Here is a 16,107-nt window from a genome sequence, read left to right on the forward strand (position 1 = left end):
AAACTGTAAAGCAACACTCTGCCCTGTCTTGAGTACAAAAGGCTTCTGATTTCTAACGTGGTGATTTCAGACACTCTAGATTTTTTTTTTGTTGTTATCATTTCAATTACACAGCAGTATAGAAGTCAGTAATTAACCAAGAAAATATGAGGTGAACTATTCAAATAATTTAGCTATAAATAAATTGCAATTTATTATTTGTCTTTAGCACACACTTTCAAATCACAGTGAAGACTTCATCACACTATTGGCTGTGTAATGGGAAATTATGTCAGACAGGTGTCATTTAAATAATTTTCTGTATCGAAAGGATACACTATAGGGAAAACAAAAGAGCATAAATGATTTATGGCTGATCTTTGATAGCCCTAAAAGAGTATTGTAACAAAGAGAAAAAGCTCTTTTTTTGTTTCCACTGTAGTTACAGAGGATGCTTGTTAGGATGCTGAGCTGAAGAACATTCAATTTCTGTGCAGGTATTTAAAAAGTTGTTATATAGTGCTAATATTTAAGCTCGGATAGATATCTTTTTATTCCAATCATACATTCATTTTTGTTGAAACATAAAACCCAGCTTATCTTTGTCTTGCAGAACAGAGTATAATTTGTATTTACCATTACTGAGGAATGCTGTAATTATACTTGTGAAGATTAAGACACTGATGAAAAATGAGGGGCCTTTCATTGCACATGCCAGGTAGGGCATAGACTACAGAACCGTGCTCATGTTGCTCCACTGCTGATTTCAGACATGCCCTGTTCTGATAGAGAATTTGTGTGCCTGCTTGCCTGATCTTCTACTAAGCTGAAACCGTTGCTGCAGTGTGTCTGATAATTTTGTGCTTTTGTACATAGGAAACAATAGAGTATGTATGTGGTCTCATGATGGCAGGAATAGTAACAAACAGATGGCTTCAGTTTATCCCTACAGTGGGTACCCAATGAGCAGAAGTGAGTTATATTTTGCATTGTTCTCATAAATCTGTTTCACTGCGGCTATTCAAGATGTGACTAGGTTCAGAATAACAGTAGCAAAATCTGTGTAAACAAAGCTAAAAAAATAAGGAAATAATTTGTGTCTAATTTTAAATGATTGTTAGATACGGGCTGTGCTTCTCAGAACATCTGTATAATGCTATTAAAATAAGAATATTGCCTAGCTTAGTCATAGTATAGATTCATGGTAGCTGACAGCTATCGTGACACTTGAACGTATCCCTTGTGTGTAACAAAATGTTTTTTATTTCATTTCTTTTCATTAGGATTGAAGCACTGAGTGTTCTGACCTTACAGATACTTGGTTCAATCTGAGATGCTTGGCTGAAATTAAACTGGTTTAGCCTATGGCTCAGCTTCAAGGCAAAAGCGTGCCAGAGACTAGTGCTCTCATAAAATTAATCGCAGAGAGCTTTGTACAGACTAATTAAGCATTTAGTGGTTGGGGGCGGGAGGGGGGGCTGTTCTCATTTGTTTAATATACTTGTAAGACACCTAGAATTGTTTAAAAGGTAGAGAGGAAAGAGGAAATAGAATTATCCTGCTTTTGGAAGCGTGTGAGATACTACTGTAGTTACTAACAGTTGTTGCATCTAAATCTCTGTTATCTACCAGTTTGTTGTAAGAATGTTGTACTGCAGTCTTTGCAGTTTATGTGGACAAAACCCACCATACCTGATGTGCAAAGCAAGGAGATTGTTGTTAGTCTAACTGAAATCTTAACAGTCTAATCAAATAATTATTATTGAGCTCTGTTACATGCAAATAAAGTAGAAGAATGATATTACAGAGAAAGTCTCAATAATAATAGATTTAAAATTGTTACATACACTTCCTAATGTCTTTGCTCTGATGTTATAATACTTACCTTCCAGTTTCTCTCTGGGGCCTTGACAGCTTTAGTTATGTTCAAACAGGAGTGGAGTTTTGAATTGTGATGAGTCATCAGCATCTTAAGTAAAGTGAGGATTAGTAAATCCTTTACTAGGATGAGTAAGTTAGAAATGCTTTATTTCCCTCTCAGTCTAGGGTTCCTTTGAGGCTGATTTAACATCCTGTTGTAACATGCTGTATACCTCACTCTTTTTTCACTGGTTTACAGTCCCATATTACATCCTAGATGGAATGTTTTACAAATGTTGGATGCTTGTTCTTTTTTCTCTTATGATCCATCTCCCAAGGTTGCATCCTTTAGTGACCAGTAGTTGACTACTGGAGATTATTCTACAGTCCTGTGTCATCTGTACTTTGAAGGCCTCTGCTATCATTTCATGCCTGCAGTCTTCTATGCATTTTTATGCTAGATCCATAGATAGCTTGCTATATGCAGAATAACACCTCACTAAAATTTTCCATTAGATATAAAAATATATCAAAATTCTAATAACAGTGGGGTTTACACCACACCATTGTACAAAGCTAAGCCAAATCAGGTCAGGTAGGAGTTACCTGATAATTAGACAATTGTTGTTATAGCTTATTTTGCTAAAATAATGCTCTAGGCAAGCCTAAAACAAGTCTAGCCAAAAGCCAACAAGTCCATGTTGTGAGGCCTTACAGTGTTAGTACAAAACTTGTGATCTATTATTAGCAATGGCAAGAACTTTACTGGGGTACGGAGCTGCACAGCAGCTTAGTGACTTGAAGCCAGTGTTGCCATTCAGTATTACTGCTTATATGATTCCATCGTGAAATCACATCATTAATTTTTTTCCTTCTCTCTGTTTGCAATATTTGGTGTTGGTTTTCTGCACTGGGAATTCTGGATTGTATTAAGATTGTTGCCATCCTATAATGAAAGCACTGGATATGAAGACAACCCAGGAATATGCCTGCTGTGTTTTAAATACTTTTGGTATAGGATTGGTTTCATTTTACCGTAAATTAATAGATCACCAGAGAAATCATGGTAGTGATAACTTGAAAAGATATTTCTTCCACAGACCCTGAAAAAAATGATTGGGTATTTGAGGTAGCCTTCGTAGTGGTTTCAGTTGCCTCAAGTGGTCTGTCAGTTGGCCTAAAGCCCTCCCCCTTCCCTCCAAAACCAGCCTGAAAACTCCTTCTGTGGAAATTCTTTAACATGCTTGGCAAAACTTCCCAGACAGAATCCTAAAACCAACTTTCACTAACACAGAGTTCAAGTTGCCCAAGGATATAATATGCTTTTTCAGGATGTGCAGTTCAGTACAACTCAACATTAGGAGGGAATAAAAAAGGCAAAGGCAATAGGTCCTTAAACTTTAATTCTGTGCCTCTTGAAGTTAATAGCAATTATCTGTGAGCAATTCAGCCACTTCTATGTGAGGCATTCCAGTACAACGTGGTGAGGGAAATTACAACAATCTGGTAAAGCATGATGTGATATAAAACACCTGGGAGTACTAATGGCTTTAGGCTTAGCGCCTTGTGTGTATATGATCAGTATAAAAAGGTGCGAGCCCCTTTAAGAGAGGTTCATTAGCTTTTTTCACAGCTGTTTTGTGTATGTTAGGCCAAGAGCTGAGCGAGTTGTCATCTTAAAGGATTTCTTGCAATAAATCTGTATGTTCTGGAGATTTAGTACTTGGTAAGTGAAATTATAGATTTAGATGGATTATGTGCTTGTGTGTAAGGAGGATGTAGAATGGGAAAAATACTTGGAAAATATCTCTTCTGTGGAGTAGGCTGGAAGTGAAAGATGGCTGAAGGAGGAATTGAACAGAGAGGACTGCACAAATAGAGGAATAATAAAATAATGAGTCCTAAAGAAAAAGTAACAGTGTTAGAATTAAATTTTGTAGTACTGATATATAGGTGCTAAATGGTGATTTGATGGTAACTTAGGCAATGGGTAAATTTGGAAAGAACAAAGTGCTTACTTTTTCAGGTTATTCAAAGTGAAACTGTTACAACTTGTTGCTCTAGTGTATTGTGAATGGCCGAAATGTGGATACAATGAAAAAATATGACAGATAGGGGAAACTAAAACTGTCAAAGGCTTCTCAGCAAAAAAAAAAAAAAACATATATTTTTTTCTGGGTAATCTTTAGACTGTATGAAAGCTACTAGAAGCTATGCTACTCTTGCAGTCCTCCCCTCCTATACCTGTCTGCTGGTTGTTGGTATTGGTGTCTGACAGCTCCTTGTTCACAGGGAGGAAAAATCAAGATGCTGCCAGATATTCTGAAAGGGACCTAGGTACCTGTCCACCAAGAGGAGAACAAGATAGACCTTAAGATTCTCCACTTAAACCATATCTACACTGTCTTCCAAGCTTTATTTTTTATTTCTGAGCTCTTATTCCCTCTCTATAGAAGCCATGTTCACCACATAGTGTCTCTAGTTTCAACTTTATGAATTGTGGGTATATAGCTCCCTTCTTTTTTTTACCTGCTTGTGTCCAAATATTAGTCTTACTCATAACTGAACAAATGAGAGTTGTATTATTACAAGTAACCTACTTCAAATTATCAGTGTTTTGCTTGCAGAAAAACAACGTGGGCCACTTGGTTTAGGGGGAAAAAAAAAAGTCTCCACAAAACATTTGTGAAGTAGGCCAGCATTCCCTAAAGAACAAGAAAGAATCTTTCTTCTAGGCTTTTACAGTATTTTCACAGGAGCTGAAATCTGTAGTAGCTGAATTTCAGTCTTAGGCACCTGTTGCAAGATTAATGAAGAGGGATTCCATTTTGGTTTAGAAATGACTGCCAAAGGTAAGTCTTGGATAGAAACACTTTTTTCTTAAATAAGCTGGGACACATCAATGTGTGGAGGTTGAAGCAATTTATACTATTAAACTTTTATGCAGCCACATTGAAAGCAGAAGAATTTTGATGCATTTTATTTTCTATTCTGCCATGGGCCTCCTTCTTTTGGTAATTAGTTGAATCTATCTACTGCAATCAATGAACTTGTTAAAGAATAATTATCCACATTTGTGTCTATAATGTACTTTCAGTTACTTATGTGTTTGTTACAGGTGCACATTACTGATGTTCGTACTATATTAAACAGGAAAATTAAAAGCATGAACTAGTCTTTATTAAAAGACAGTGTTTTAACTATTGGACAGGGATTTCACTGTCACTGGGAGAGCAGAAAAGATCCTTCAGTACAGTGACTAGGTAACAAGGCATCATTACTATATGTTTTGGTGCTAGCAATTATGACTTAGACAATTATTAGTAGAGGAATATATTATAAACCATAGGAGTTGTCAGTTGCATGTGCAGCATGTTACTTATGCTTATTACTTATACCAAAAATTAAGCAAGAAGGAGCAATTAGATATCAAGGTAAGAATTCTGTAGAAAATGTAAGTTGGTGTGTATTTAGAGATGTATGCAGAGATTTTGTGTGTTCAGTTTAGGCACAAAGCTAGTCAATTAACCTCCTTCTACAGATGATGTGTGTGAACTATCAAATAATCAGCTGTAAATGAAAATACTAATCCATCAAACAAAAGGCCTAATTTTCTAGACAATAAACTTTTTCCTCTTTTGCTAGCTGTCATTCACAGCATGCACAGATAGGCATGGCTGCCAGTGCTGACAAAGCTTGTGTTTCTATGGAAAAAGTGAAAGGAAGGGTAGGTTTGGCTGTATGGTTCTGCAAAGTGATTCTTAAGACTTCATGCAAAGCTTGTAACAAGCTAAGGTTTATAAATGTTGAACTGTTATAACTGTTGATAAGTTTGTATCAACCTTGATAAATAATTTAGTCTTTTGCTTGTCAAATTATGTGAAGTTAATCAAAACTGCTGTTTCAAGGTATCTGTAACTAAAGAAAAGCACCTTTTCAAAATCAAGAGTGTGTACTAATCCTAAGGTCCACACTTGAATATACTTATCAATCTTACAAGTTTTGAGTGTGGAGTTGGAGCTGAGTGGAAATTACTTCGGTTAACCTGTGATATTTTTGTTCCCCATTACAAAGGTCTTAGAAGCTTGCAAAGTCTGCTCTCATGCTGAAGTGGGGCAGATCATTAAAAACAATTGCTTTGGGTAGCTGGAATATCTTTTTCTTTTTTTGTATTCGCTTTTTGCAAAGACAGAGCTTTAAGAGCTCTTCAAGATGTACTACGACTGGGCAAAGTCACTGCTGGAGGTGCTAAGTATGTATTTGCTGATCTTTAATGTTAAGCATGATCTTTAATGATGGGCTTAGTATGTTATGCTTTTTTTTTTCATAGATCACACTTATTTTTAAATTACTTTTTAATATCATGTGACAAACATAGCTCTGACTAATGGCCATCCCTTATAAGGGGGGCACATGCATTATTTAGAATCATGATATTTGCCAACCACTGGCTTATGCTATCCCCATAAATATTCAGGGAGATACAATACTAAGCCTAAAAGGTTTTGTTGTTGTTGAGCATCACAGTTCATCAGTGCAACTGAAAATTTGCTGAAATAGGGGTTTTTCCACAACCTGACAAAATAGTAAAATTTTGGGCTTAATGCTTGAGCTCCTGCTCATTTTCTGGCTCCCAGGAGTGCTCCCTTTGCTTCTCTGCTTAGCATCTAAGTTTTTAATTGAGTCCTTTTGCCTCGTTTCTGCAGCCTCTGCCTTCAGAGTTTTCTGGCCTGATTTCCCACTTACACATCTCATCAGATAGATATACAGTACTGCTGACACCACTTGTCATACCATTTTCTTTTGGTTGTCGCACCCCTCTGCCCCCCCTGTTCTAGGCTTTGTTTTTTCCATGATGTAATTTCACATGTGGACACATCATCACAACTTCTGTACATCTTTTCCATTTCTCTTCTCTCTCCTCCCTACTTAAGAATTAAGATTGTCTGTGACAATCTTAAGTGAAACTTAAGATGATAACTGCTGCTTCCATGAGTCAGTTGCCACTATCTTCTAATCATAATGGACAATAAGAAAAATGACTTTGTATCATCTATGCAAGCATTTGTAGTTCTTGCTTGTCCTTCCTTGTACTTGTTCACTTGCCTGTCCTTACTCCTGCGTTCCCTGTGCTTGTTTATGACCACTTGCTCTGCATTGCTGTTACAACAGATTATAGTCTATTCAGGGTATAAACCTGTGTTTGTACATCTGTTAGCACAATAAGGATATAGAGCCTGATCAGAACTGTGTGCACTTACAGAATGTAATCTGGTAGGTAATTCTTTTAGGCCAGTTTTCTCAGCAGTATATTGAGTGAATAAGAAAGTCAATTATTTTTGTTTCCCTCAATGTATTTTTCAGTTTCTATAATCTATAAAGGGAAAAGTGGAAGAAAAAAAAATATATGCAGAAATTGAATATGTTTTGGAATTGCACTTTAAGATTTTGATAGTCACAATAGACAGAAGTGTATTCGAATAAATCAGAAGTAGTTGGCTTGCCTAGTGGGGGAGGGGAAAGCAACACAAAACACAAAAAAAATCCACAAACATTTAACTAACTACTTATGCTAAAGAATTGGCAGGCCTATTAAAACACAACTTAGCATTTATTCTTTATTACACAGTAACTAAAACTGTGTAGTGTTAAATGTTAGCAAAAATATTGTTTTAAAAACTTTTCCAAATTATTAAAAAAACCCAAAACCTGAAGCCCTAGTCTCATTAAAAAGTTACTGATAGCTTGTTCATATAAGTTTAGTAAATACATTTACTCTCTGAATATCTCAAGGTATTTGCTACACTCTGGTGCCCAGCAGCATACTAGTGTGGCTCCAGATATGACTGACAGGAGCTGAAAATTGGTTACAGTGTGTTTCATCAATTTAAGGAAACCGGTATTATGTCCAACAACGTAGGAACATAAATTGACAGCTATCATTTCAGCTATAGGCCATTCAGCTGCTGAACAACTAACTCCTGGAGAAATTCAATCTTTCTTTCAACTGGCTTTGTTTACATTTTTAAGTATAACAAGAGTGGAATACATTTATCCAAGCCTAATTTAGCAGAAGCACAGCTAAAATAAGTCTCTGTTAGACTGACAAGTGAAGTTACCAAATAAAACCATTATGTGAAAGACAGTAGACATGAGCAAGTCTCATGTATGCTTAAATGGCTTTGGGGGTTCTTTATGGTTAGCTGCATGTATATGTGTTGATATATGTTGAGGGTTGTTTGTTTGTTTTCTCAAACTGAGGCTGTTGGTTCTGGCATTGAATTTAGGATTACATTACCCACTGTATTCTTCACTAGGTTCTCACCCAAGCCTGTAAATGAAGGGTGATTTGTTGCCTGTGAAACTGTCCAATGTTGTTTGTAAAAAAAAAAAAAAAGGGAACTTTTAAGGCTTTAAAGTGGTGGTGCCTAGATAAAGAGGAAGGATCAAGCTGATATGTATAATGTCTTGCTTGTCCAACGTTATCCTATACAAACTATGAGAGTTTAGGATCACCATGATACTGTAAGTGTGCTATTTCTTTCATTTTGCTCGTTTCTTTAAACATTTTGAATATATGGTACATTCTAAGGGCAGAACTTCATGTTGTAATAAAATCAATATAAAATGCACCACATTATTTTGAAAAGGCAAAATACAGTGCTTTTGTCTATTCCCATGGCTTTTAAAAATTTTTGTTTTGTCTTTTATCGATTATTACTTTTACACCTGGAAGGTCAGAGACAGAATCAGAGTGATTTTTTTAAAAAAAGTTATTTCTTCTATGCTAAGTCATTGTCTGTAAGGGGTAGGTAGATCCATACAGCTTTACAGAATATGCTTGCTATTGAATATAAATATGAATCTTGCATTGTAGATATAGCCAGAATGCAGTTTACAATTAATGCAGTGAACATAAATCATGCTGATATAGTCCTTCATATTTTATTGAATTCTCAGATAAATGGACTTCACAAGTACTTGTTTTAAAATTATTAAAGCGTGCACTATTAAAACCAGGAAGTTCTTTTAGAGAGAATTCAATACTAAATTGTCTTTCATCAAAATAGTGGGAAAAATAATTATAGCAATTGTATTATCTTTCAAGTATGTCCAATAAAGTCAGCTGTTCTTTATGGAATTACTGTTTAAATCTACTGGAATATATTTAAACACAGGAAATACTAAAGCAATTAAAATTCCACTTTGTGTGAAAATTCTCAGTTTATGAAAGCAGCCTAAACTGGAATCCTACAGAAGAATGTGTGGATTTTCTTGCTCCTGAAAGGGGGGAAAAAAAAAAAAATGTAGCTTCCACTTTCTTTGCTTGATTGAAATGTCCTTAATTATTATATACTGCCTGAGGTAATATATTTTTTTAAATTCTTTCAACTTCTCAGCCTTCCTAAGCTTTCACTGAAATAATGCAGTGGACATGTGTACTTTATGGCAGCCAGTAAATGACTTAAACATTTTGCAGTTGTTTCTCCTTGATCCACCCCATATCTCTTTCTCCAAGTGAATAGTAAAGTGAAGTTAGGCACCCTCTGCTTAGACCAATTGTGTTTGTACTGGAAGCTTATACTGAGGAATCCCTACCTACGCCTCTGTTTGGGAGGGTTCCAAATGTATTATTTGCTTACCCCCTATTTGACACATTTTCTAGAAAGAAAAACAGTTTTATTAGGAAACACTCAAAATTAAGACATAACATGAAGTGACAACTTAAACACTCTTGGAACCTTATATTGTATGGACAAGGACAGGTATTAGAAGAGTGAAGCAACAGCAAAGGAAAAAAATATTGAAAGCAGTTTGTGGGGTAGGGAGTATGGAAAAATAATAGGGAAGAATCTGGGAGATGAGACAAGCTCATTTGTTTATAAGCAGGAGTACAATGACTCAATTTCCCTTTTCACTTCCTGTCTGTATGTTCATTCTTACAAACATATACGTTTATAAGTGAAACAGATTATTATAATGTCTTTCCCCTCAAGCAGTGAAGGCCAAAATTAATTAATACATCAGTTATTACTTTATACTCTGACAATATAAGTATCCTATTGTCACTTATACACAAGTCAAAATGGCGAATACACATAACTGAAATGTATAAGCTTAACCTTTTCATTCTTCTTCTGGACTATATCACTGCTGCCACTTGATTCGTGAGAGCTCTGCAGTTCATGCATTGTCCTTGATACCTGTTTATGCACAGAAGTTTGCCTGGAGATTTACAAATCAAGATAGACATTGACATTTCCAGCCTTAGAAAATTGCTGTGAATAGATTTTGACCTACTTTCTAAGAACATACTTAGTCCAATGAAGCAAGGTTTTTATTCATGAATTCACTTCATCACTGTTCAAGAAAGATGCACAGGCTATCTTGTTGATACTACTAGCTCTCTTGTGTAGTTTGATAATATGTTGCTGACCGCATGAATTGTGTAAATCTCAGGGGGAAACAAAATTTAGTAGATAGGTGTCTTTTTTAACTTATTTCAAAGTAATTTTTATTTTCTCTATCCATGTTCTGCAACACAGATGGCTGCTCAAATACATTTATAGTACCTTTCCAGGCTATAAAGCAACAAGAGTGTAATGCAAGAAGACATTGGAGAGAAGTTTGTTACATGTCCCACAGTTTTTCCTTTTGCCTCACAGTACAGTATTACTAACAATCTATCCTAGTGTGAAAAATAATTAAGAAAAGGTCAGAAGTAGACTAGGTCAGATAAGGGGAAAACCAGGACTGTGAATGTCCCTGTAGTTTAATGTTTCCCACACCTCAGCTCTTGGAATGTTAAAATCAACAGGCAGGAAACTTGTGTACACAGATGTTCTCTAGGGATGTGGTTTTGTGTTACTAGATACACTTTTCTCCACTTGGGATTCTCAGTATGGAATGCTCCCCTGACAGTGACCTCTTCTGTTATTGCTGCCAATGACTTGAGGGTTTAGTTGGCTTTCTTAAACACAAAAGAGGAGATATTTGCATCTTCTTTTGTTACAATATCCTGGTAGCTGGTGAGGTGAAATATCCAGGATTCGAGCCTTAACAGATGTTACAGGTAGTACTGGACTAGGACCACTTAAATGACTTCTCTAAATTCATGGGTCATTGGGTCAAAGGGGAGGAAAGAAAAAAATATTGTAATGGTCACCCCTTGTACTGTGTGATCAGAATGGTGAGAACCTGCTTGCTGCTCCAAGGTCTAGGTATCTGTTCTACATTGAGCATTCTGGCAGCTGAATGAACTGGCCATAGCAGTGTTTGAACAGAAATGAGCAGTTGTCACAGCTTGTGAAGCAGAGGCTGTTGAGGCTGCTCTGTAAAAAGTGTCTTTACGTTTCAGGCTGAACTCTTCAAAAGGAATGGGTAGGACACGCCAAGTTCATGAATCTCAGTAGAGTCTTCCTGTGAGCTTGATGCTGAATTACCTGGGCTTCAAGTCACCAAGCTTCTGTGAAGTATGTGGAAGGGAGGAAGATGGATCACTTCTAACTAGCTTTCTTACCAGCAATATGGTCTCTTGTAATTCACTGCTCACTGTTCCTTACTTCTATGTTCATGTGTCTGCTGTCTAAACACTGTGGAAAGGCACAAGTAGAAATCTCACCTCACCAGATGTCATTGTACAAGATCAATTAAATTAGAATTTTAAACAGGTAGGGTATATAGGCTCTGGTAAAGTTTTTTTAATTTATTTTTTTTTTAGCTTTTTGGGGAGTATGGTTTGTATGAGCATTTCTGGAGAAAATGAAATATGTAAAAGATATGATTGGATAAAACAGAATTGTTCTTCTGTTTCAGCAGGCTTAATATTGTACTTAATATCTTTATTTTTAGTATCTGCAGTAAATATATATAGTTAAACTGAATGATGTTTACAATGTCTCATGTAGTGTACAGATGGTATCTTTACCCCTATCCGTATGTCTTGTCCTTTCAAGGACATCCGTCTAGGTCTGTTGCCTCCATAGGAATCAATTCATTTTTGGAAAGAGGTGGTCTTTAAAATTTAATTTTATGAAAATAAACGAGCTCTCATGAGTATAAAGTGTTTGCCAGAAACTAATTTTCTCCATTTTTCATTCAAATAATTTTTCTTCATTTTCTAGCCAGACCTGTTTGTAAAGGCCAAAGAAACGATTGCTAACTGTGCGTGATCTATAAGAGTTGGACAGGATTAGCATCCCTGTCTTGGCTGTGGAGTGTTTTGGCCTTAATATTTCAATGAATTCTAAATAGATGGACAACTATTTCTCCACAGTAGAAAATGAGCCTCGGGGAAAGTGAGGTCAAATTATTTACAGCTCATTACTGCGTCATGGGTTTTGTGCATGTGTGGCTTAGCAAAGCTGGTTTTGCTTTCTTTCTCTTCTATTATCCTGTGATGATGTGGTGATAAATTCTAATGGCTTAAGCCTCCAATATCATAAGGCTAGTATCAACTATTTGTAGGAGAACACAGGTCTGTAAATTACACTTCAGTTGAGGAAACATGACATCTAACAGGAGGAGCAAGCAACCTGTCTAATAGAAAAATATTTAGTAGCTAAATCTCTGTAGCCCACAGAAGAAAGAGATTTTGAGCTGTATTCTGATCTACTACTGTTTGAAGTGACAGAGAAGACCAATGATTCATTACTTTCTAGAAGTGATTAAATTTAATACTTTGAGTTTGCCTGTGTGAGGTGCAAAGACACAGTAGCAAAAAGGCCATGAATATCACAGAAGACTCTCTGGGTTTTTGAGAACATTTTATTGTTTTGACCAGTATAAAATGCCAGACAAGATAAATACTTGCCAAGGAAGGGTCAGTGGACCTGTACTGTTTGTGCGCAGGGGAAAAAGGGTTCAAAATTCTACATCCTCTGAATATTACACCTGCCAAATGCATCACATGCCTGCTGGCTCCAGTGAAAAACCAAGCACCGTGCATGGAAGAAACCTCTAAGGGCAGAATTGTCCAAGCTAGTAACATAAGGAAGTAAGGCCAAATAAGTGCTGATTATTTTTTCTATTTTTATTTTTTATTTAAAAGCATCTTTTTAATTTGTGACACAAACTCTCCCCAATGACTGTTTTATTTATTAAACTGTGTCTTTCAATTTGTGACAATGTCACTGGTGAAGAAAATAAAGTGCTGTCAGACACTTTATTAATACTGAATACATCTGTAATATCAGTGTATGCTCAGTAAATGGTTTAGCACGTAGCTTCTGTTTTCTGGAACAGTGTTCTCTGACCTTGTTGGAGGTGCAAGTTGTTGCTGCTGTAGGAATATAGACTCTATACACTATATATTCTTTTCCTTTCTGAATAATTTAATTTTTCATTAAGCAGAGTTTGTTAAATCAACTTAGCTTGTTATGTGAATGACAATGAAGTCCTATTTGAAGAAAATTAGCCTCTTTATGCTGAAAGAAATTACGGTAACAGAAGAAATAATAAATCCACCAACTCTACCTGAATGCTTATGTCTGCATTACCATAGCACTGCAAAACTATTAAAAATCGTTTTGCTGGAGAACAGATTTCTCCTGCTATGATTTTTTGCCTGCTATAGCAATATAGTTATTGGGATATAAAAGCACAAGAAATCCCACCCAAACCAGCCAAGCAGCATTATTCACCTTTCCTTCTTATGGAACTGTTTTGCTATCAGTTCTTAAAGAGAACGATCTTCAAATTTAAAGGAAATATAGCACCACAAACTGTCATCTGGTCAGGAGCTCTTAAGGTTAATGTCCTTCATGGCTGGAGTAAGTGGAAGACTTAATGTTGACTTGGTGGTTTTCTCTCTCCAGAGAATTAACAGTCTAAAAATAAAATACCCATGCCACAAAATACAGAAAACCTGGGTATGAGCTATAGTTAAACTCTCATGTCTGCATTTATTTCTTTGCGTAATGCTGCTCTGAATTGACCCACAACCTTGACATAGATGTCTGCACTTGTTACTATTCTGTCTTTCAAATATTAAGATTGTATTATGGGCTTGTGTGGCGGGTTGTTTTTTTTTCTTTCAACTGCAATATCAAATTATAGGCTAGACTTAGTGGTTGGTTTTTTTTTTCTATAGTCACAATTTGCACCAGAAAGCTTTCTGTAATGTGCATCTGTACACATTTAGCATTTGTACCATATATGTACCATGTGGGTGGTTTTGTATTAAATTAATAATTTCTTAAATTTTATTGAAAATCTGTTTTGGAGAAAAAAATCCATAGATGTTATTGGAATGAACACTACCTAGAAAGACATGTCAGAGAAGGGCTGGAGTTTCAGGCACTGTGACTGCAGCACACATGAGTACAATATACATTTGTATATTTTTAATACATCTATATTTTTGGGATGGGTTTTTGGAGTTGATTATTTTACACATTGTTGCCAAAATATTACTGTGACACCAGTGATGTTAGGCAGCATAAGTGAGTTTTCTGTGCATTGCAGCAAAGCCTAATGGTGTTTTTTCTCTTGCTATCCCCAGGCAGTCTTAGAGCACAGCAGTTTTGGTATCAGTACCTGATGTATCCTAGTACAAAGAGGGGTTAAGACCTGCTGTTGCTTCCTTTACTTGATGTCCTTGGAGTAACAATTGTTATCCCAACAAAATTCCCTCCTGAGAACCATAAACCAACACTGACCTTATGCTTAAGCTAGCTCTGCTTTGCTTAAGAAAGGAAACAGCAGCACTCCTGGAATGGAGGGGAGAGGGAAACATGAAATGTGGTTCATCTCCAGCTTCTGTGTTTCACTTGACAAAATGGAGAGGCAAGGTAGGTGCAGCTAGAGATCAAGTGCCCATTCCGTGCCAGGGTCTTACTCACTGGTCTAAAGAAGTTGTCTTGCTTTGTGGCAAAATGCAAAGGCTCACATCAGAGTACTGTTACTCATCATATTTTCCAAAAACATGAAAATTTTTGTACCAATTTCAGTATCTAAGTCAGGGAGAGAACAGATTTCAGTTTCTCTGTGTCACCCATCAGGTGGCTGTCTTCATTATTGGTCTGCAGGATTTTCCAAGTTAAATTCCCTTTCATCATTCCTATTCAACTTCTGCTTTTTCCATCCACAGTTTACTATCATGGTGCTCTCTGTAAGCAGAGTGACAGAGTGCACTCTTACCCATTTGGAATTGCTTATAAAATGTGGATACAGCAGATGGAAAAGTGTGACTTTTTTTTTTTTTTTAATTTACCCCCCCCCCCCCCTGACAATTTTGACTTAGCAAATGTATGATATGACCTTACAGGAGGAAGAAATACTGTTACTTCTGTAAAGTTTTTCAAAAGTTTGTGGCCTTTACTCTCAAATACAGTGGCCAAATGGTGTATGCATCATATCGCTATTAACTTGCTGCATCCTTCTGGCTGGTTGTTACAGGCATTCCTCAAGGACAGTATTTAAGCAGTCTGTAAACTGAGGCAGTTAATGGATAATGTTTCTAGAGATGAGGGATCGGATGTTGGTATCAGTAAGGCAAATCTAAGAAAAGTAAACAATATAGAATAGTTATTGCTTTCTTGTATATGGAAACTCATAGACTTTCTGCAAGAAATATCTGAACCTGCTCAGCACCTAGATTTTCTTTTTTGCATATAGATTTTCTTTTTTTCCATGGTAAGTATGAAACTACAGATAATGAATACTTCTTTATTTAGCTGTGCTTTCCAAAGAGATCATATGAGCTCCATGACTGGAAGACAGTGCTTTTAATTTCTGGCTGCATTTTCAAGGTGTTGCCTGAAACCTGTGGAATTGTAAATGGTTTATTGCTGGCTGAGATGCTTCCTTTCTTTGCTTGACACCATAGCAACAAAGGTCAGATGATGAGCTTAAACTAACAGTCTCTTCATGTATCATATGAAAGAGCAAAATGCAGGTGTTTTTAATGAAGGCATGGTTGGCAACTCTGCCACATCTCTTCTGTATTTGTCCATCTAATTATGAGTTCGTCTTCACTTCAGACTGTTATATCTATAATATAACATCTTTAGTCTGAGGTTTATATGTGGTAAAATAGAAGATTATAGTGGGTCTCTGGAGAACTTTCTTGTGAGAACTCTTACTTTTATTTCATTCCTGGTTTATCTGCATGCAAAACAATTTATAAAAGAATGTCAATGGGATGTTTATAAAATAATACAAATTGAAGTATCCAGATAATCAGTGAAGAAGCAGTTAGCTTTTCTAATGAAAATATGCATAAGAATGTAAGAAATGGTTAGAAAGCATGAGGAAGAGAGATTCAGA

The 16,107-nt window shown here is 36.2% G+C and overlaps 1 protein-coding gene across 1 annotated transcript in view; it reads left to right on the forward strand.

The window, feature by feature from the left end:
* The first annotated feature begins 646 nt into the window (after positions 1 to 646).
* The window catches only part of CADM2 (cell adhesion molecule 2), a 359,573-nt gene continuing 344,112 nt past the window's right edge, over positions 647 to 16,107 (forward strand). Inside the window, exon 1 of the mRNA XM_026868442.1 lies at positions 647 to 697. Within this exon, the coding sequence (XP_026724243.1) occupies positions 670 to 697 (28 nt within the window). The 5' untranslated portion in view covers positions 647 to 669. The remainder of the gene's footprint in view (positions 698 to 16,107) is intronic.

Source organism: Athene cunicularia (assembly GCF_003259725.1).
Source record: "Athene cunicularia isolate RWA chromosome 1 unlocalized genomic scaffold, athCun1 chr1_part1, whole genome shotgun sequence".
Taxonomy (NCBI): domain Eukaryota; kingdom Metazoa; phylum Chordata; class Aves; order Strigiformes; family Strigidae; genus Athene; species Athene cunicularia.